This window comes from Perognathus longimembris, chromosome 28, assembly GCF_023159225.1.
Source record: "Perognathus longimembris pacificus isolate PPM17 chromosome 28, ASM2315922v1, whole genome shotgun sequence".
Taxonomy (NCBI): Eukaryota; Metazoa; Chordata; class Mammalia; order Rodentia; family Heteromyidae; genus Perognathus; species Perognathus longimembris.
In genome coordinates, this window is record NC_063188.1 from 108908355 (window position 1) to 108930097 (window position 21743).

Below are 21743 nucleotides of genomic sequence, written 5' to 3' on the forward strand. Positions count from 1 at the left end.
GTCCTAACTACTCAGGAGGCCGAAATCTGAGGATCATGGTTTGAAGCCAGCCCAAGCAGAAAAGTTCCTGTGAGACTCTTCAGTTAACCACTCAAAAACTGGAAGTGGCACTGTGTCTCAAGTGGTAGAGCACTAGGCTTGAGCATAAGGAGATTCAAGGACAGCGCTGGCCCAGGCCCTGAGTTCAAGCTTCACAACTGACCCAGTGCCCTAATGTTTATGCAAGTTAACAAAACACCAAGCTTAACATTACAAGTGCAGCATCCTTTGTTATACTCAGAAGTAGTAGTCTTTAGGTGACAACGTTCTTAGTTTGAGGAAATTCACTTGCATTTTTGAATCACTCAAAATATTCTGCTATAAATAACTGAAATTTCCAAGTCAACTAGGAACACCAAAGGGACTGGTGCATACCATACCTAGGCTTGTAGTCTACACATGAGAACTTTAACCAGAAAACCTAAATGAGGAAAGAGAAACAATTCACCCACTGAGGGATGAGCTGTGTGACAAAGCTCAGGAATATTTTTCCATGGCATCTGCTGGGAATATGGTACCAAAAAAAAAACCAAACCTCAAAACAAAAAAAAGAATACAAGGAGACTGTAAACAAGCCAGAAAAAAACTTCTTTTTAATGTTTATTTTAGAGAAAGGCTAGTAATTGATTAAACTAATCCAATATCTGGAAACATTCTCTTTTAATCTGCGTTTTGCCTTTTATGGAGTTTGAAATTTGGGAGAATCCCCTTTGAAGTAGAGTAGTGGTGAGTCTGAAAGGAACAAACCATTTCCCAGACAGATGTGTGAAGGAATGCCTGGAGCTATTTGCTTCTTGCTGGGTTCGATGTGATGGGGCTCAGCTCTTAAATGCACAGCAACATGAAATATGAATATTCTTTTGCCTCTGTAGGCCTTTTTTTCCTCCCGTCAAAAGGAAGGGGGTGGAGTATACCCTGTTGTTTTTCCCAGACTTTTGCCCTTCTTTAGTATAAGTTTGTATTCATTTGCATTGTGTTCCTAGATGATATTTCTAAAAAGTTGTTTGTTTCACTTGTAGAGTCTCCATGGCAACTGCATCTTCTCAGGTCCTTATTCCTGAAATCAACCTCAATGACACATTTGACACCTTTGCCTTAGATTTTTCCCGAGAGAAGAAATTGCTAGAATGTCTGGATTATCTTACAGGTATTGTCTTTTATGTTATCTGTAGCATTGTTTCCACTCAGTGATATAAATAGTTTGCCTCCAGGTCAATTATTCCCTGAAATCCAAAAGTATGAGCTTTTGATTTTGCAATACTATATAATATTCCCACTAACAACTTCTGTTTATTTTTTTTTACTGAAATTACATGGCCCAAGACTGTATTGTGAACCAGAGAATAAAGAGTCTTAATCGTTAAAAAGTTGCTACCAAGCACCAGTGGCTCAGGCCTGTAATCCTAGCTGCTCGGGAAGCTGAGATCTGAGGATCACAGTTAGAAAGCAGCCTGGGCAAGAAAGTTGGTGAGACTCTTATCTCCAATACATTATCCTATAAAAAGCCAGAAGTGAGGGCTGGGGATATGGCCTAGTGGCAAGAGAGCTTGCCTCGTATACATGAAGCCCTGGGTTCGATTCCCCAGCACCACATATATAGAAAATGGCCAGAAGTGGCGCTGTGGCTCAAGTGGCAGAGTGCTAGCCTTGAGCAAAAGGAAGCTAGGGACAGTGTTCAGGACCTGAGTCCAAGGCCCAGGACTGGCAAAATAAATAAATAAATAAAAATAAAAAGCCAGAAGTGGAGCTGTTGCTCAAATGGTAGAGCGCGAACCTTGAGTAAAAGAAGCTCAGGTACAGTTCACAGGTCCGGTTTTTTTGCCCCAGGACTGGCAAAAGAAAAAAAGAGGAAAAGAAAAAGAATAGCAACTTATACCCCCAAATTCTTATCTTTTGTAATTCTTCCAGTCTAATATACTGTTCCTGTTAAGGAGCACATAAGACAATTCAAAAAGTATTGACAGTAACAAACCAAACTTGGTATCATATATTTATGAATACAGTGCCATTCTTCCAACTTTTGGCAGCATTGGGATTTGAACTCAGGGCCTCATGTATGCTTGGCCATCTCCTACCCATGCCCATCTTTCCTTTAGCTTTTTAATTTTTGAGATTTAAACTAGAACCATTCAGTACAACTTTCTACAACGATAGATATGTTATATATCTACAATATCTGACATATGAACCACTTGTACCATAGGGCTATTGAAAGTATATAGCTAGTGAATTTTTTCTTTTGTTTAACTCTAAATTTAATTGAAACTTAAAGAATCCTATGTAGCTCATAGGTGCTGTGTTCGACAGTGCTGTTTTTCATTGTGGCATTCTATTGAAATTTTGCCTTTTCCCCTAGTATTCTTTGGAGTGAATTTGGTTGTAAGCAAAAGGAAATTTAACTGGCAGTAACCAATCCTATCAAGGAATATTTGCATCACAGAAACAAAACAGTGGCATGCTGTCAAGACATGAACGGTGGTTCAATGCTGACTTCCTACCCTAGGCTCTTTGTCTTCTTCTGGCCAGCCATCCCTGGTGAATTGTCTTTATTTTACCACGATTATACCAGGACTATTCAACCTCCAAGTTCTAAGCAAAAAGAACAGGACCAGGAGGAGAATTGATAGAACATATGTTCTGCCAGCCAAGTTTTTTATTTTTTATTTGAAAGCCAAAAATCATGCTCCGAAGACCCACCTAGCAAACTTCGACATATATCCCCTATGCTCACTTCAATGGGACATATACTAAAATCGGAACAATACAGAGAAGATTAGCACATGTTTCTTGGATCAGATCCATATCACAAGGGCATTCTCTAGGTCAGAGAAGACTGGCAAAGTGACTGTTTACCTGGACACATGGGCATGATGCCCCAAAGCAATGCCAAGAATGTGTTCTACTCATTCTCTACTAATTATTTAATAGTACTTAAAAACTGTTCCCCATTGTGAGTGCTGTACTATGTGAGAGATTGACTTAAAGGGAAATTGCAACAGTAATGTTCACCGCCGCTTGCGTGCCATATATCATCTCGATGGCTGTTTACGCCCGGTAAAGGCCATATGGAGGACCTGGTATTATGCCTTCTGATCTGTCAACCCTAAACACAGTCAGTCCTTTTCTAGACATAACATCAATCCTGGCCATAACATGGGATGCTTGGTTGGTACTGCCAAGTCCAAATAGTTTATCAGACATTTATAAGCAGGAAATGAAGTGTTTGTAGAGTATTAGCCCACCATTCCTCATGTAGTGTTTGTCATGAAGGCAAGAAAATAGCAGTTCTGGTACAAATTCTGTGCATATTGAAATTGGCAGTGTGCTGCTGTTCTCATTTGCAGTAAATTAGATATTGACTTTTCAGCACAAACCCATTGGGTTTACAATCAAAACAGGGTTAGCCTGCCTGGCTGTGAAAATAAGCCTTTTTTTCTCCATGACATGCCTCTAAGTGGTATGTCAAGTTAATAACCCGTAGAGGTGACATTTCCTTCCTGATTGTGGCTACTGCCATGTGTCCCCCAGCTACTGGCCTCTTTGGAACTTAACGTTTTCCTCATATTTAATCGTATGTTGGAATGGAGAAAGGACCCAATCTTTCTATAATAGTAGATGGGGAAATAATTCAATAAACTATTTAAATTGTGAAGGAGCATTTCTTCAGCAATCTCTGTAGGGGTGATCCCACACAAACAGAGACCACACGGGGAACAGGAAGCATATTTTACTACACAGCTGGGCCTCCATAGAATGCATGTCCTGATTGGTATTGCTGATTCAGGCATATTCGAGTCACACCACATGATACTAATACTTCAGAGACAGATGTACAAATACATAATTTGGGAAGAATGCTCTAATGGTTCCATAGAGCCTTTCTTTGTTTCATCCTTTTTCTATGCTGAGGCTCGAACTCTGGGCCTCATACACACTAGGCAAGTACTTGGCACTGCTCTGTATCCCCAGCTCGCACCCTTCTTTCTCAGTGGGAAACTAGATTTTCAGGCCATGGCTGTCACATTGTAGGTACCCCATATGGTTGTAGATTTAAACAGCAAAGCAAACCTCATTGACTTAATTCACCAGACTTAACTGTTCATGATATTTGTCCTAGATATAGTTTCAGAGGGCAAAGTGGAGATTACCAAAACAACCCAGTTTTAAGTTTGCCATTTCCATACATTTTCCCTCTTCTTTGAACTTGTGATTCCTTAATTCTAATCAGTATTTAGAGCAGAAGTGGGCAATCGTGTTAAGGAAAGATTGCTCTGAATCTGCAAATGCAAACATGTTTCTTTTCCAAGTTCAGTTCTAGCATACAGGAGAGGAGAGGAGAAAGACAGACCCTGGATCCGTTTTCTAAACCACAGGTCAGTGAACTTTGACTGAAAAGGCCAGGTGGCAGATGAGTTAGGCTTTTTAGGCCATATGGTCACACAACTACTCAACTTCACTATTACGCAGAAAGCAGCCACAGACAATACGTAACTGAATAAGCCTGGCTGTGTTCCAATAAAACTTTATTTGCAAAAACAGGCAATGGGCCAAACTTGGGCCCACAGCCATAGTTTGCCAACCTCTGCTCTAAAAATTCTTGCCAACACAGAACTCTTATTGCTTAATCTTTTCCTTGCTCACACACTCTTCTCATAAAACCAGTTACTGAAATCAATCCAGTAGGAGTCATTTTTAAAAATCATTGTTTTGGTAGGATTTAGACTTCTCTGTACAAAATATGTCAAAGAAATAAAACAGCAGCCTTCTCTCATGATATAGTGAAACACATGCCAAGGACTCATGACTTCTTTAGAGAACAAAAATATATTTCTTAGATATGAATTTTTTTGTCGGTCGTGGGACTGGAGCTCAGAGCCTGGGCACTGTCCCTGAGCTTTTTTACTCAAGGCTAGTGCTCTACCACTTTGAGCCACAGCTCTAGTTTCAGTTTTCTGGTGGTTAATTAGAGATAAGAGTCTCATGGACTTTCCTGCCTGGCCTGGCTTTGAACTGAGGTCCGAAGACCTCAGCTTCCTGAGTAGCAGAATTATAGATGAGAATCACTGGCGCCAGGCAGATATGATTATTAATCATGGTCTTACTTTGAAATATCACCTATAAACTGAGATAGAAGAAATATCGCTATAATAACTTTAATGGCATCAGAACATCTAATGAAGAATAATCCACTATTTACCTGACTTGCTGTATGATAACAAATACTGGCATTGTTAATGTTGGGTACCTAACTCTAGAAACAAATGTTTTGATGTAGATCAGGAACTGGCCCACCATAGACCAAATCCAGCAATTCACCTATTTTTGTAAATAAAGTTTTATTTGGAATCTGGCCACACCCATTTGCATACAAATTGGCTACAGCTGCTGTTGTGCCACAATGGCAGTGCAAAGTGATTGCAATAGCAACTGTGTGGCCCACAAAGCCTAAAGCATTTACCATCCAGCCCTTTTAAGTTTGCCACCCCCTGGAGTGAACAAAATGTAAAAATTCATCTTCCTTACTTTCATGCACAAGAGACCATTCTTTGCTTATCTTCTAACCTTCTTCTGATGGACTGAAATAAAGCCCTACAAGCTGGCTCTAGCCATACTTCCTTTTGAAAAGCAAAAGCAGTTACCAACCAACTAAATGTTGATTAGATTCACGTCATTTCTAGGCTAGTAGTCCTAATGGACTTTGCTATTTAGAGAAGCTTGGCTTTAACAATCAAACATCTTCTCAGACATATTATCTCAGGGGTATGTGCTATTGTACTAATGAGCATTTTTGATCTCACAGCTCCTAACCCTCCCACAATTAGAGAAGAGCTCTGCACAGCTTCATATGACACCATCACTGTCCACTGGACATCCGATGATGAATTCAGTGTGGTCTCCTATGAGCTCCAGTACACCATATTCACCGGACAAGCCAATGTCATTAGTGAGTATCTCATGGTCTATTTACTTCTCGATTTGGTGGCTGTTTTCAGATAGATTGCATGTCTGAATTTAAACATCAAAGAAAGACAACGAAGTAAAAAAATGCACAATATTTATTGCCTTGTCTTTCCTGCTCAAGAAAATGATAGCCCTCACATGTACTTAAGTAGTAAAAATAGCTGGTCAAATATAAACACAAGTTAATGTCCTTGCAAACCACACAGATGAGTCTCACAAACATGCTATTAAAGGGAAGATGCAGGAAACAAAAGTATATGCAGTGTGCATCGATTTATTGATGAATAACTGAAAGGTCAAGCTATACCATTTTAATTCAGGGCACATTCATAGGTCTTCAAAGTATAAATACCAGGACGATGGTTATCTTTGGAATGGGAGGGAGAATTGGTGTCTGGGAAGAAATGGCAGTACTAACCACAGTTTCTGGGTGATTGTTCGATCCTTTAGTGATTATATCATACATTTAGTTTCATGTGTTTTTCTAGCTGTTCTTTCACAAGTTTCAAAAAAGGAAAGAACTTTATAATAATAGCCAAATAATAACTAAATTCATTATCTAATTCAGAGGTAATCTGTGGCACTTAAAATCAAATGTTAGTAACCCGCACTACCTGGGAGAATTGCTACACTTACCTGAAATGTAGCAGGGCCCTTCTCTTGCTGGGGCTTGTTGCAAATTTAGCATAGTGCATAATATAGGAAGCACTTCTTCCCACCCCACCTCCTACAGAGTTATTGAAATTAAATAATTTAGAGCAAATGGCCAAGGACCAATAGAAATGGCTTTAGGGGGTAATGGGGGGGTAAGGTGAACAAGTTTGAAATTTCTTTTTTTTTTCACTTGCTACATATATTTATTTGCACATTTCATATGCATATAATTTGCATAAATATACATGCACATATAAATTTGAACTATAAATATAAGTATATATGTGAAAACAATCACAAAGTACACACATATCTAAAATAAATAGGTTGATTATAATTGTATATCATTACTACCAAGAAGTAAAAACATTCTAACTTTATACTAAGTTATTATAAAAGTTTCCAATAAAAGACTGATTTCAAAATGAAGTATGCAATACTAAATTTCTGTAGCAAAGAAAAATAGAATATGTCAAAGTAGATCAGATTAGAATAGCAGTCACTTTTCAACAAAGAGATGTTTTGAATAAATTCCTATCCATCTACTGTGCTCATATTATATAAACCTTTTCTCTCGTGACTGTTGTATTCTCTGATAGTACAAGTACTTCTGAAGCACGTGAGGCTTAAAATAGAAATTTAGTTGGGGATTAATTAAGAGTAATGCAAAAAGATGCCGGCTTCTAAGTGAGGAACGTGGGAGCGCCCTGTGCCACACACACACACACACACACACACACACACACACACACACACACACACACACACACACACACACACACACACGCTCCGCTTCCCTCTCCTATAACCACACCTTTCTCGCTCCAATTGGTGAGAAAGATTGGTTTGTCTTAGAAGTTTGAATTAATATCTTGATACAGAGACCATACACAAAGTCCCACACACTCCTGTATGGAAGAGGAAACATAACCAAAGGGAACTTAATATTTTGTCTTCGTGGAAGGATTTATTTCTTCAATGTTGTATGATGAAAATTACTACTGTATTAGGTACACTGAGCTAGAAATTGTATCAAAATTAAGAATATAAAATTCAAAAGATGGTGAAGACATGAACAGGGTTGATAAGTGAATCATAGAATGAGAAAAAGAAAACATTTGCAGTCATTTCCTACCAAAAAGATAGTTCTTGGCCAGTGTGAAGGGTGCTATATTTCTCATTTGATCAAATGATACCAGTTTTTTGTTCCATGTGAAATAAATTTCCAAAAATTTAGCACCTTAAGAAAACACCATTTCCACCCAGGGACCAGTGACTCAAACATGTAATCCTCGCTACCCAGGAGGCTGAGTTCTGAAGATTGCAGTTTGAAGCCATCCTGGGCAGGAGGAAAGTCCACGAGACTCTTGTCTGTAATAAATTACCCAAAAGCTAGGAGTAGAGCTGTGACTCAAGTGGTAGAGTGTTCCCCTTGGGCCAAAGAAGCTCAGGAACAGGGCCTAGGTAGGCCCTGAGTTCAAGCCCGAAGGCCAGCACACACACACACACACACACACACACACACACACAGATTTACAATTTCCAAGGTCAAGAATTCTAGGGACAATTGAGCTGTTTCCTTTTCTTAAGGCTTCAAAGGGCTAAATTCAAGGTATTACCTTGAGCCAGATGCTCAAGTAAGGAAGAATCCAGCTTCTTGCCCCATGTGTTTCTTGGCAGAACCCCTTTCATTTTGGTCATAGAATTCATGAGAGCTACTTCAATAGCAACGAGTAAAGGAGGAGGAGATGAAGAACCACTTCAAATCCCCAAATGTAAATGCTATAGAGGTGAGGGGTGAAGCAGGTGTCTCACTCCCAAATCTGCCTAGAAGGACCTCACTTGAGTAGGCCAAATCCATTCCTTAACTCAATGTCAACTAATTATGGACCTTTCACCCTGACTTTTGTCATATAATGTAATATAGTCACATAAGTGGTAATGCTGCTGTACTTTTATCCTTTGCCATATTCTATTGATTAAGCAAAGCTATTATTCCTACCAAGAAAAACATAGACTTTACTCACCCAGTATTGCATTTTTTTATTTATTTGTTTATGTTGGCAATGAGGCTTGAACTGAGGGCCTGGGCATTATCCCTGAGCTATTTCACTCAAGACTAACACTGTACCCCTTGAGCCACACCTCCACTTCCAGCTTTCTGGTGGTTAACTGGAGATAAAAATCGCGTGGGTCTTTCTACTTGGGCTGGGTTTGAACCACTACCCTCAGATCTCAGCCTCCTGAGTGGCTAGGATTATAAGTGTGAGCTACCAGTGCCTAGCACTATTGTATTTTCAAAGGAAGGCTATTATTACATGTCGTACAATGGAGGTCAGCTTTGCAATTTGGCAAGATTAATTATGTCTGTCAAAGATTTTTCACTCACTCTTCTTGTCAAAGGCTTTCACACTGAACTCTGTCCATCATTCCTGTCGTTTGGAAGAGTATTTTTTTTTTTTTGCAGTTGTTGTATTGAGACACAAGATAAAACATGTTGTATTGAAACACAGTATAACTCTGTTGGAAATGAGAATGTATGTGGAGGCCCTTCCTAGAGCTTCCTAAGATACTGGGGCATCTTTGACTGTCTCAAGGTCACAGTTTTTTCCCTTGTCATAATAACTTGTAATTAATTGCCTTTCAGTTGGCCTTAGCAAAGGAGAATTAGATAATATCCATGACTTTTCCTAATCATATAAAGGATCTGGCTAAAGTACACATCTGAATGCAAAATTAATGACATTTATTTTTACTTATAAAAGTAGGACTATAGTTGTTAATGGATTGCTTATTACATCTAGATATGTATTTGATTTTCTTATGCTTTCTGTATTTTTAAAATTAATTTCTAAAAAATTTTATTAGCATACATTACCTATCCAATCCTATTATCTATTCTCTGTGGTATTTCCACACACAGTACAAATGTGTTCCAGTCAAGCCACTCCAATCTACTACTTTCCTTTATCACAACCAACCCTGAAAAACGATCCATAAGGTGTCATACTTGCTGACAACCTATTTTACTACCTCCATCATCTTTCATTTTCATTGGCCCAACTGTTTCTCTGATACCCAGCTCCTCAACAGAGCTTTTCCCTCCCTCCTCCTCAGCCCCCTATTGACCAACAGCTTTTTGTCTATGTGTGCCAGTCCTAGGGCTTGAACTCAAAACGTAGGCATTGTCCCTGAACTTCTTTTGCTCAAAGCTAGCACTCTACCACTCAAGCCGCAGCTTCCCTTCTGGCTGTTTTTGGTGGCTAGAGATGAGAGTCTCATGGACTTTCTTGCCTGGACTGGCTTCCAAGCATGATCTTCAGTTCTCAGGAGTAGCTAGGATTGCAGGCATGAACCCCCAGCACCCAACATGATGAACAGCTTTTGTTGAGGTATTTTTACACTGTTTTCATATATAGTTGTGTTGTGTCTCAAAATTATTCCCTCTCAAAGTTACTATTTTCCTTCTCCCCTTACCCTCCTCAGTACCCGTTATTTAGACTCACATTCTATATGAGTCTATATATCTATATCTATATATAAACACACACACACACGTGTGTGTGTGTGTGTGTGTATGTAGGTGTGGCTCAAGTGATAGAGCTCCTGCCTAGCAAGTGTGCGGCCCTGGGTTTGATCCCAACACTGAAAAGAAAACATCTTAAAATTGGAGCCTTTCCCATCAGGCTGTTTTTATTATCAGTAAAACAGTAAGAGCCATATTTCTTCAAGCGACCATCACAGAATAGTTAGGTGTATTTGTTTTAGTCATTTTGAAACATTTGTGAAAGCCCCTAAATACAAACTATTTTTACAGAGAAGGATGTCCAAAGCTATACAGGCTTCCCTGAAGGGAGTCCACATTGCATTATGCTTCCTAGCAAGATGACAGTTGCCGTACTTATGGCTCTGAAATTCTCAATGTAATTAAAGTCATATAATGGGCCACGTGGTCTAGGGAAATGCCTCTGCTCTATTGCAAATGGAAAAAAATGTGCAGAACCAAATGGCTTCAAATGAAGCTTTTTAATGGATCAATTATCTTCTAATTTCAATTGATTTTGTTTGCTTTACTTATTTTGTGCCAGTACTGGAGCTTAAACTTAGGGCCTGCATATAGTCCTTTAGCTTTTTGCTCAAGGCTAGTATTCTATCACTTGAGCCATACTTCCACTTCTTCTGGCTTTTTGGTGGCTAATTGTGCACATCAAACAGCTCTTCAGATCTCCTGAGTAGCTAAGGCATGAACCACCTGCACTGCAATCCATTATTGTTGTAACACTTCATGCTGAGCTAGGGTTGGTGAAGATTAGAATAGCTTCAACAAGTATGGAACACAGTTAAATTTTAGTCTGGGTAGTTTGGGTGCTTCATAAAAAGGTGAATAACATTTAGTCATCAGTCCTAGCATAGTGGGGTGTCAGGGCAAACAAGTCTTAGTTGCGCAAACCTGGCACTCTGTGCTGTATGCAAGATGTTAGGTGGGACTGGCCTAAGACCAACACTAACAATGCAAGAATGCACTCCAAGTCACTATTCCCATTTCCCCCAAAGGAAATTTTCAATGTTGTTTTCTCTGCATTTTAAATCAACCTCTCAATTGTCTTCCTAGCAGTAGTAATGATGATGGTGATAATAATAATAATAATAATAATAATATAAAAAGGAATCCTAAATAGCACTATTTGTTAGCATTCTTAAAAGTAGATTACTTCAGTATAAAGCAATGTAGTAACACTTTACTGCTCCATGAGCATTTTGTTCTTTTACTATTCCAAGAGAATAATAATGATCTCTTCAAAATAATGAAGGTAGTCAGAGTCCCCTTTTTCTTTAGAAAACACTTCTAAAATGTGAAATTTCTATCAATTTATAGTTTGGGGTCAGAGGCCAAGTTGTAGTCTGCAGCAATTTGTGACATATACTTTATGGTATCCCTGAAAGCATTCTCCCACCACATTAGACTCGGCTTCAGGTTGTACAGCACTGAAAGTTTATTGAACTTTTTTTGACCACAGTAGTCATTTTTGTAAGCTATGCAATTAAGTAAGAACAGGGTAAAAGTAATGAAACTGATAAAACTGTCTTTTCAATCGGCGGAATGCTGTTCTTGTTTTCATTTATGTATTACTTATTGCTATTGGCAAAGATCTTGACATATAAGTGAGTTGTCTAAGGCAATAGAAGTATTTTTGTTTATTGCTATTGTAATAATATTATTAAGTACCTAGGTAAATTGTAGGCATCAGGGGGCCCAGAATTCAAAATGACCCTTCTTGGATTGGATTAAAATCTCATGTTTGCCCATGGCAGTCTCCAGAAGTACAGCAGTTCAATATAGTTGGAAAATGTAAAGTAAGGGAAGGGCAAAGTGAATGTGTAGTTGGGGACACTTATGTCACTGTGGTATTGTGGCTGCTTCCTGGATCTTGCACAAGTAGGACTTAGGAGGGTTACGAGTTCCAGAAACGATGCTGGGCACTGGTGGTTCAAGTCCTAACTACTGAGGACACTGAGTTCTAATAATCATGGTTTTAAGTCATCCAGGACTGGAAAGTCCATGAGACTGTAACTCCAATTACCCAGCAAAAAATTTAGAAGTGGAGGTGTGGCTCAAGTGGTAGAACACTAGACTTGAGCAAAAAAAAAGTTGAAGCCACAGTGCCCAGGTCTTGAGTTTAAGCTCCAGTACACACACACACACACACACACACACACACACACACACACGTTACAGACAGTTGAAGAATGCATGCTGCTGCCTGCTGCTTTACTGGGTCTCCAAACACACATTTGCTCCAACTCTTCTGTGAGTTTTTATTTTCAACTCTGGTTTTCCTCTGGTAGAAATATTCACAGGTGCCAATGAAAAAATGTGACAAAAATTTCACATGGGTGTGTGTGTGTGTGTGTGTGTGTGTGTGTGTATAAAAACTCCCTGGTGTATACCTGAAAATGGTATGCACTCAAGACACAATCAGACGGGGTGCATTTTCACAACTTACAAAATGTTCTTTTTATCTATGACAATAGCGGAGGAGCTTGTGACTGTCTTGCTATGCAAACAGTTAGGATTCTTTGTGTGGATGCATTTGTGATTTTCTTTTTCTGAAAGACTTTAGTAGCTTCTGGAGGGGAGGGAAGGGGTGATCAAGAAATTGTTTCCTAAAAGTCTGAGAAAGGTAGAAGTTGCCTCAAGATCAAAGAAACTGAGCCTTTGACTTGCAAATGAACCGAAAGAGAAGGAGAGGGGAGGTGAGTTTGAAGCCCCTCAGGAAGTGAAGGGGTCCAGCCCTCTCCCAGGGACAAGTGAAGGAAATCCAACAGAGAAAGGAAACTTCTTGACAGCTCAGTCACCAGGGGTCTGGAAAAAGGTTCTATTGGAGAGGAGATTGATGGCTGGGGAGAGGAGAGAGTTGGGCTTGATACCAAAAAGATGTTTCTAGCATCAGCCAGCTGCAAAACAAGATGGGCTTCCTTTTTAACTACATGTACTTCCAAGCATCATAAATCCTCAGTCTGTTCCTCAGCCCCCACATCCTGCAAGATGCAGCCAGAGAAATAGCCCCAGTTCACTGTGGAAGCAGACATCCCTGCGATGCAGCTGCTCAGTTCCTGGGAAGACTTTCCCAGGGTCTGCACCAAGCTGCCTATAGGTGCTGCTGCTCCATGGTGCCCTTGGGTCAGTGGCTCCTAAGTCACTTTGATAGAGGATCCCAAAGTACCGGGAGAGTTGTTTTCATAGTTGTACCATTGGAGGATGGTTGGGGTTAGCTGGTCCCTTCTGGCCATGCTCCTGTCCTGACCTGGCAGTAAGCCTGTTGTTCCGTTCCCAGTGTCTCCTTTGTTTGGATGAACAATCTGTCCTAAAAAAATTGTCTCTGTGGCAATGACAGAAATTCCATTGAGGAGTCCACAGAAACCCACAAAGCCTTTGTAATACTTATTCTTCCAACCAACACATTGTCATTTTAGCCTCATCCTATTGGTCAAAGTATATCACAGGATCAAATACAAACAAAGATCACTCTAGAAAGAGAAAGTACAAAGTCATTCGGGTTTGGACACAGGATAGGCTGAAGAATTAGAGACAAGAACATACTGTGCTACATTGGTGTTCATGAACTTGGGTTTTAGTACATGACTCAGGTCTCTACCATCTGTGAGTCTCAGAATTGATGCAATCTAAAATTTGATGTTCAGCAAAATACAGATGGGAGTGAGGGCGGAGTAGGAGGAACCAGTGATTGCTTTTGTTTCATTTTTGCAGCAGCTAGTAGCGCACGATGTGCATATTCAGTGTTTAAGGTGCAGGCAAGCTCAACGCTGAGATATGACGATCATGTTTTGAACCAGCCTTGACAGGAAATTAGCCACTCAGTCGCCATCCAAATTAGCCACCCAAAAGCTCAAAGTAGAGGTGTGATCAAGTGGTAAAGCACTAGCCTAGAGCTACAAAGCCAAGGTGTAGCACCCAAACCCCGAGTTCAAGCCCCAGTAGAGGCATACAAAAAAGAAATTCAGAAGAGAATTAGTTCATAATGAATCTTAATTGAGCTAAAGGAGAACATGGGGCCCCGAGTTGAAGCCTCAGTACCAGCAACAAAACTAAAAATAGAAAAGGTATGGACAGAACCACTTTTGGTATTCCTATCAATACAAACCAAAAATTGCAATATAAGAATTTTAAGTCTTATCCATCTAGAGCAAACAGTAGAAACATACAATTAACCTCCTGTTAAGACAGAATACTAAGCATGCATGCATTGTCTCTGATTTTTAAAAAAAGAGTGCATATTGATGCTTTTATCAAATCTTATGGTTTAGATAACCTAAAATTCTGCAAACATGGTCCATGCTTGCACTTATCTGCTTGGCTTTGCAGGTCTGTGTAACTCGGCTGATAGCTGGATGATCGTGCCCAATATCAAGCAGAACCACTACACTGTACACGGTCTGCAGAGTGGCACCAAGTACATCTTCATGGTCAAGGCCATCAACCAGGCAGGCAGCCGCAGCAGTGAGCCTGGCAAGTTGAAGACAAACAGTAAGTGTGATGAACTCAGCAGAGCTGTCATCTCCCATTTGCTCACCTTTTGGCTGATTCTAACTCCTTCCTTTTCCTTTTTTCTGTCTTGGACATTGCTGACAGCCATAAAAAATTGGAAAACAATTGGGAAAAAAATAAAGAGCCTGTAGGCAATAGTGGAATTTGCATCAGCTGCCCTAGGGTCCCAAAACCAAGTCTTCCTTCAAGGCCTTTGTGGACTTCAGTCTTGTCTTTTTTAAAGTATATAATCCTAGAAGAGTTCTGATGAGAAATGAGTATGTATATCTGAAGCCTGGCATAGAATAGATGTTCTGTGAATGAGGAATAATATTGTTTTCCATATCAACTCTTTACTTAATCATTTATTTTATTCCAGGTATCTGTCTGGATCTTTGGGTCTAAGTTGGGGGCAATTGTTCCCTTTCTCCAACCACCCCACCCAGAGGACATTTCCAATGATCTGTTTTAGAGTGGACTACCACTAGGGAAGGGCTACCGTACTAGCATTGAACAGGTAGAGGCTGAGGATCATAGGAAACAGTCTACAACAAACAAGACAACCCCATTATGAAGAATAATCAGGCCTATACTTGTGTTGCATGGTACTGTCATCTCCTAACTATGTCTCTCTATGTGTTTTATTTCATGCTCTCTTCTTTCATTATATCTTTTTGGATCTAGAAATATTATATGATGTAACAGCATTGCTGTGGTGTTAAACAACAGACTAAACTAATGTTGACTTGTCTAAGAAGTAACAGCTATGACAAAATGTGCAGGGGTGACTCAGTTAAATATTCAAAATGCAAACGGGACTAGTAAAAGAGAAAGGACCTTATTCATTGTATATGTGAGTACACTCAGAAGTAAAACTCCCGCATATTACCATCATCTTTTTATTTTTATTTATTTATTTATTTACTTTGCCAGTCCTGGGCCTTAAACTCCGGGCCTGAGCACTGTCCCTGGCCTCTCTTTACTCAAGTCTAGCACTCTGCCACTTGAGCCACAGCGCCACTTCTGGCCATTTTCTACATATGTGGTGCTGGGGAATAGAACCCAGGGCTTCATGTATATGAGAGAAGCACTCTTGCCACTAGGCCATATTCTCAGCCTTTTTCTTGATTTTTGTGGACTGAAAATTTTATAATTTTGTGGTTCTTTTAGCTCCTAAGTATAGTTGCTTTAGTGTTTAAGAATCTCAGTATAGCTGGGTGCCAGTGACTACTGTAATCCTAGCTACTAGTGAGATTAAGATCTGAGGATCATGGTTCAAAGCCATCCCAGGCAGAAAAGTCTGTGAGACATCTATCCCCAAATAACTAGCAAAAAAACAGAAGTGGAGCTGTGGCTCAAGTAGTAAAGCACTAGCCTTGAGCAGAAAAGCTTAGGACAACACTCAGGCTCTGAGTTCAAGCCCCAGAGCAGGCACACAAAAAGTATCTCTGAATAATGGAAGCGTTTAACAAATTCTACATGGTAAGAGCTGAAATCTTGATTTGTTTGGTTTCTGGTCTGAAGTCTATTGTGCACATGCATGTATTTTGGCCTGATTAAATGTGGCAGTGGGGGAAAACAAAGCCTTTGTTTTCTCCTCCATTTTAGGGTGTTCTCTGGCCATTAGTTACCTGTACAGGAATCCTCTCAGATAGCTCACATCTCATGTGGTTGATGCTTGCCTATGCTATTAGCCAGTTAGCACAGCCCCTCTAGACCCACTGGACCCCTATCTTACAGCCAACAGACTGGAGGCTCATGGAGGTACCATAACCACTCTTTCACATGTGTCCGGTGTCTAGCACTGTACATGGGGTTGCCACTCCTTAACTTTATTTTGCATATGATGAAAATTGCAAGCAAATGACTTCAAAAGTTGGTTATAAAGCTTATATTATGGTTAAAATCGAAAGTACTGCTTTGTGATGGGGGAATAGTGGGGTTTTTTTCCTAGTCTTTTAAAAACTCTCTTTGAAAATACATCATTGGTCATGTTCAAATAAACAGTGCTTCTCATGTCTGTTTTGTTTTGTGAACTCGTTTCCAGGCCAACCATTTAAACTGGATCCTAAATCTGCTCATCGCAAGCTGAAGGTGTCCCATGATAACCTGACAGTAGAACGTGATGAGTCATCATCTAAAAAGAGTCACACACCCGAACGCTTCACCAGCCAGGGGAGCTATGGAGTAGCCGGAAATGTGTTCATTGATAGTGGCCGGCATTACTGGGAAGTGGTCATAAGTGGAAGTACATGGTAGGCATCTTGTATCTATTGTCCTCTGGTTCCAAAAAGGCACATCTCACTCTGTACATTGTCACAGCATCAGTCCATACCAGAATTCTGCAGAAAAGCTGTAACAGTCAGCTGTGGCTACGTGACAAATACCCTCAAATTCATTGATGTCAAACCACCTTTTATTATTGCTAATGTCCATATCTATGGGTTAGCTGGTCAAGGTTTCTCTTACTTGGGCTTGCTTTAACCTGTTTTGTACCACTTTGTCCCACTGGGCCATCTAGGCTATTGTCCCTTCAAGGAACCCAAGAAGGCAAGTCCATCTGAAAGCCTCTGCTTACATCCTATTAACTATTGGTTGAAGTACTGTGACCAATCCCAAAGCCAGTGTTACAAGGAAGTATAGTTCTACTACGGAGGTAGGAAGAGGGTGTGAACATTTGCCAATCATCTAATCTACTATTCAGCTAGCAAGAAAAATAACAGAAGCCAGTGTAATATTTTGGTCTTGGCAAGAATTAAAGACAAGGCTCTACAGTTATGCCTGAGCACTGCCAATTCATGCCTTAAGACACAGGTAGGCAGGCAACAAGGCAGACCTGGTCTGAGACCTGCTTTTATAAATCAAGTATTATGGGACATTCCTATTCCTTTACCTGTTGTTTATGGCCATCTTTGGACCACGGCGGTAGCTTCAGGAGTTAAGGTAGAATCATGTGGTCCATAATGACAAAACATATTCATTTTCTGGTCTGTTGGAAAATAGAGGCTGCCAAGTACTACTTAGTGATGTACTCCTGTAATCCCAGGTACTTGGTAAGTAGTGGTGAGAGGTTTGCAGTTGGATGCCACCCCAGGTTAAAGTAAGAACTTAAACCACCCTATCATTTTTTAATGGTACTGGGGTTTAAAGGTTGTTATGCTCACTAATCACCTGCTCTACCACTTGAGCCACCCCCTCAGCTCAAACCCTATGCCCAAAAACAAGCTAGGAGTGCTGGCACATACATATAATTCCAGCTACAGAGGAGGTAGAAGTAAAAGGACTACAGTCCTAGGCCCCAGGCCCCAGGCCAAAAGCACAGAAACCACATGAAAAATAAAGATGAAGTCAAAAAGGGTTAATGGGCTGCCTGACCCCACACACAAGCAAGCCTAAAGCCTGAGTTCAAAGCCCAGTACTGCAATGTCGCCTTGTGTATTTTGTAATTCAGGACTTGGCCAATTCGCTCAAAGAGTGAAGGGCTAGGACAAAGCAGTGATTGTAGACTGTAAATAATCTTAATATGTGTGGTAGATTTAGCCCAATAACTTCAGCCTACTGAGTTCTCTTAAGACTCAGGGCCAAATTCAGTGTTCATTAGACTTTGGAATCAGTGAACTCTACAAAGTTGAGCATCCCTAATTCACAGCCCCAGACGGTACTTCCTGCTGTCTCACGATGCCTGCCTACTGCTGATGTGAAGGGAACCTGATTTGTTTTTATTTAACCAGCCTTTATATGACACAATTAGGTTTTACAGGTATTAATTCATTTATTCATCAGAACAGTCCTACACAGGTAGGTGCTGATACCTGATCTTACAGATGAGGTAACTGGCCATATGCCCCAAAGTCCCAAAATTCACAGATGGCGGAGTCAAGAATATTGCAAGCAAGGGTCAGGCTCTTAAGTAGCAGTCTACAAACACCATCTGTAAAAAAAAAAACAAAACAGAGAGCTCATTTCCTGGTTTTATGGGCCAGGTGACTTTTGTCCCAACTCAACTCAGCTGTTGTGTTGAGAAAAGAGATACATACAGATAGCACACAACATACCACATATGTGTGTGCGTGCACACGCGCGCGTGCACGCACACACACATGGCTTAGTGCCCATAGAGCTTCAATCGTAAAAGTAGGCAGAGAGCCCAAGATGAGCCCATGCTTGTAGCTTCCCAAGCCCTGCGCTTTACCACCATGCCATGCTACTACCCACAAAAGGATGCTGACATTTGAAATGCTAGAATTGGGAAGTGTTCTTTCAGGCTTTTAGTAGTGAACTTAACAAATAATATCTCTAGGTTAACAATAAGATCAATACTTGAAAAATGCTTACACCCTAAAGATGGTGAGTATTAGAACAGTGTTGCCTTCCTTGTGTATATGACAAAACACTTATTTAAACAAAAGACCTGTTTTTTTTTTCTTTTTTGGTTCCTGGCCTGGGGCTTAATCTCAGGGCCTAAGGGTTGTTCCTGAGCTTTTTGTTGCTCAAGGCTAGTGCTCTACCACTTGAGCCACAGTTCCACGTCTAGCCTTTTAAAATTTACTTTTATTTTGTTGCAAAGGTGATACACACAGGGGTTACAGTTACATAAGTAAGGTAACGAGAGTACATTTCTGATGCTTAATTGGGGATAAGAGTCCCATGGCCTTTCCTACCCCAGTTGGCTTTGAACAGCAACATTCAGATCTTAGCTTCCTGAGTAGCTAGGGTTAAAGGTATGAGCCTCTGGTGCCTGGCCAAAAGGCCTTTTGATTGAAATCCATGCAAATAATGCAATATATGTATGTCTTTCATAGGGCAGGTACACGTTGATTTAAATCTAAAAAGTGAGAGGACAAGTGTAGGCGTCCCTTTTGTCCCCATATTGCCATCTGTATTGGCGGAGTAATTGCTGTCCTCACCATTCTCTTTGCCTCAAATATTTTCCTGTTATAGCATCTTGTCAGAGGACAAATGAAGGACAGGTCTTTCATTCTGACCTCTGGACTAGACTGACATTTGCAAATTTTAGCTGTACTGGGGCAAGATAAAATCATGACGGAAAATACATTGAATGCATGCAAAAGGCAAATGTTTCTAGTTAATTAATGTGCTACATTAACCTGGGATGGAATCCAGTGTCTAAATGATTATAATTCCATTAATAATTATTTATGATAAATGATACCCAATCGTTATGATCTCATTGCCATTGATGAATAGTGCGGAAAATTCCACCAGACCACTTCAGTTACACAAACAGAGATCAGCATTACCTTTAAAACACCCTCCAGATGTCAAAACTAACTCATGAGGGGGAAGAGAAATGCTACAATTAATTGCCATACTTTGGGTCTTTATGAACCTGATTGGGTCAATTTTGGAAGAAAATCTTTCGTGTACAAAGTAGTTCCACATTTCCTGGGAGGTATTAGTAAGGAAAGGGATACCCCTATCATTACATGCCTGTGACACCTTGATTTGCAACAGCTAATGACCTGTATATTTTTTTTCATGAAATATGGTCCTGACTTTCACATGTATGATATTGATCCACACCATAGGCCATGTTAACATTGCTCTGAGAAACACATTTTTTGTACCTTTTGAATTCTCCACGTCTCATTGGATAATTTAATGGAACATTACCGTCTGCCTGCACCTTTCAAGTGCAATGGAAATAAGTACATGGTCTTCCAGATTAATGGTGATATAATGATATTTACCTTTGCTTAATGGATTATACATTTGGTCATTTTCTTACTCTTGAGTTCTGTTAATGTGTGCTCAGTGTTTTCTGAAATGGTATTAACTAAAGCAGTAATAATGGATTTGTGCAATCATTGCTAGACCAGAAATCAAGGCAATAGCATGAGATTTCTGGATTTTACTCAAAATTTTAACTTTGCCTATGACTAAATGAAATCAGCCATTCCTGCTGAAGCTGCTGCATATGACTCCGTTAGGTTCAAATGGGAAAAACACATCAGAATTCTGTAATAAAAAATTAAAATGATATGCTACAACAAGAGGCGAACAGTAAAGACAGAAGTTATTTTTGTGATGTAAATGCAGGTCCCAAATTATCCAAAACCTGGAAGCAAATGTCTGTCAATAGAGAACCTCCTTGGTGGAGTTATATTTTAAATTGTAAATCACAAGCTTCCAAAGTGTTTTGGTTAGGACTCCACTGATAAAATAAAAATCATTGAACACCTCCCCCAACGGAGGAAGGCAGTCAGAAGCATACAGGACCCTTGGTGGGCGGGGCTGTGAGTGTAAGTCAGTGTGTCTTCTGTTCTGGTATATCAAGTCACAAATCTTTGCTGCCAATAGCCAAAACAGATGTCACCCGAAACTCATCCAAAGTTTCTACAAACTTCACATCCACTGTCTCCCATCACAAAAGAATGTTTCCCCTCCTCTTTGGATCTTGTACATTATAATAGGCACTTGACCCAAACTCTTCTAGGAAAAGGGATCCTGGGAAATGTAGCCTGTAATTCTCTGTGTGAGCGAGCAGGAGAGGACTGACAAGAGGGAAGAGAGGATGCTGTGTGGACAACAGATGGCCAGCATGCTGTTTTAATGGATTACCCATTCCATCTTATTTTTTTATTCAAATATAGCATGTTATATTAAGTTTTAGTTTTAAAATACCACTCTTAAATTGATTGTATGTTTTATCCAACATGTGATTGCTTTTTAAGGAATATCATTTTAACAAAGACCAATGAAGTCTTTCCCTCTGCACTGGGTAAGGTACCCTTTGTCAATATCTAATTACACTGATTTATGCTCCAAGATATTTAAAGTTGAACTTGTAGTGATTGAGACTGAGTGATGACAAGGGACTTACTCTTATAAATGGAAAAAATTCTCCTCACTTGCCTTTGGCAAAGTAAATTCAGAGAGTCATTGAAAACGACAGATATGGCATCAATTGAAAAATGTAAAGAAAGTCAAAAGGACAAGTTGAGAGCTGTCCAATATGGCATCCAAGAGCCACATGCAGCTATTTAAGTAGTTTAATTAAAATTAAATACAGATGCTCCTC

At 39.9% G+C, this 21743-nt stretch overlaps 1 protein-coding gene across 6 annotated transcripts in view; it reads left to right on the forward strand.

Annotated features, from left to right (window-relative positions):
* The window catches only part of Mid1 (midline 1), a 306714-nt gene that overhangs the window by 280152 nt on the left and 4819 nt on the right, over window positions 1–21743 (forward strand). For 5 of the 6 annotated variants that reach the window (XM_048335725.1, XM_048335724.1, XM_048335726.1 and 2 more), the window contains exons 6-9: window positions 1059–1186; window positions 5840–5983; window positions 14540–14701; window positions 16749–16956. In XM_048335725.1, the coding sequence (XP_048191682.1) occupies window positions 1059–1186; window positions 5840–5983; window positions 14540–14701; window positions 16749–16956 (642 nt within the window). Of the gene's footprint in view, window positions 1–1058; window positions 1187–5839; window positions 5984–14539; window positions 14702–16748; window positions 16961–21743 lie in introns of those variants that run through there. The other variant, XM_048335727.1, reaches the window with a different exon arrangement.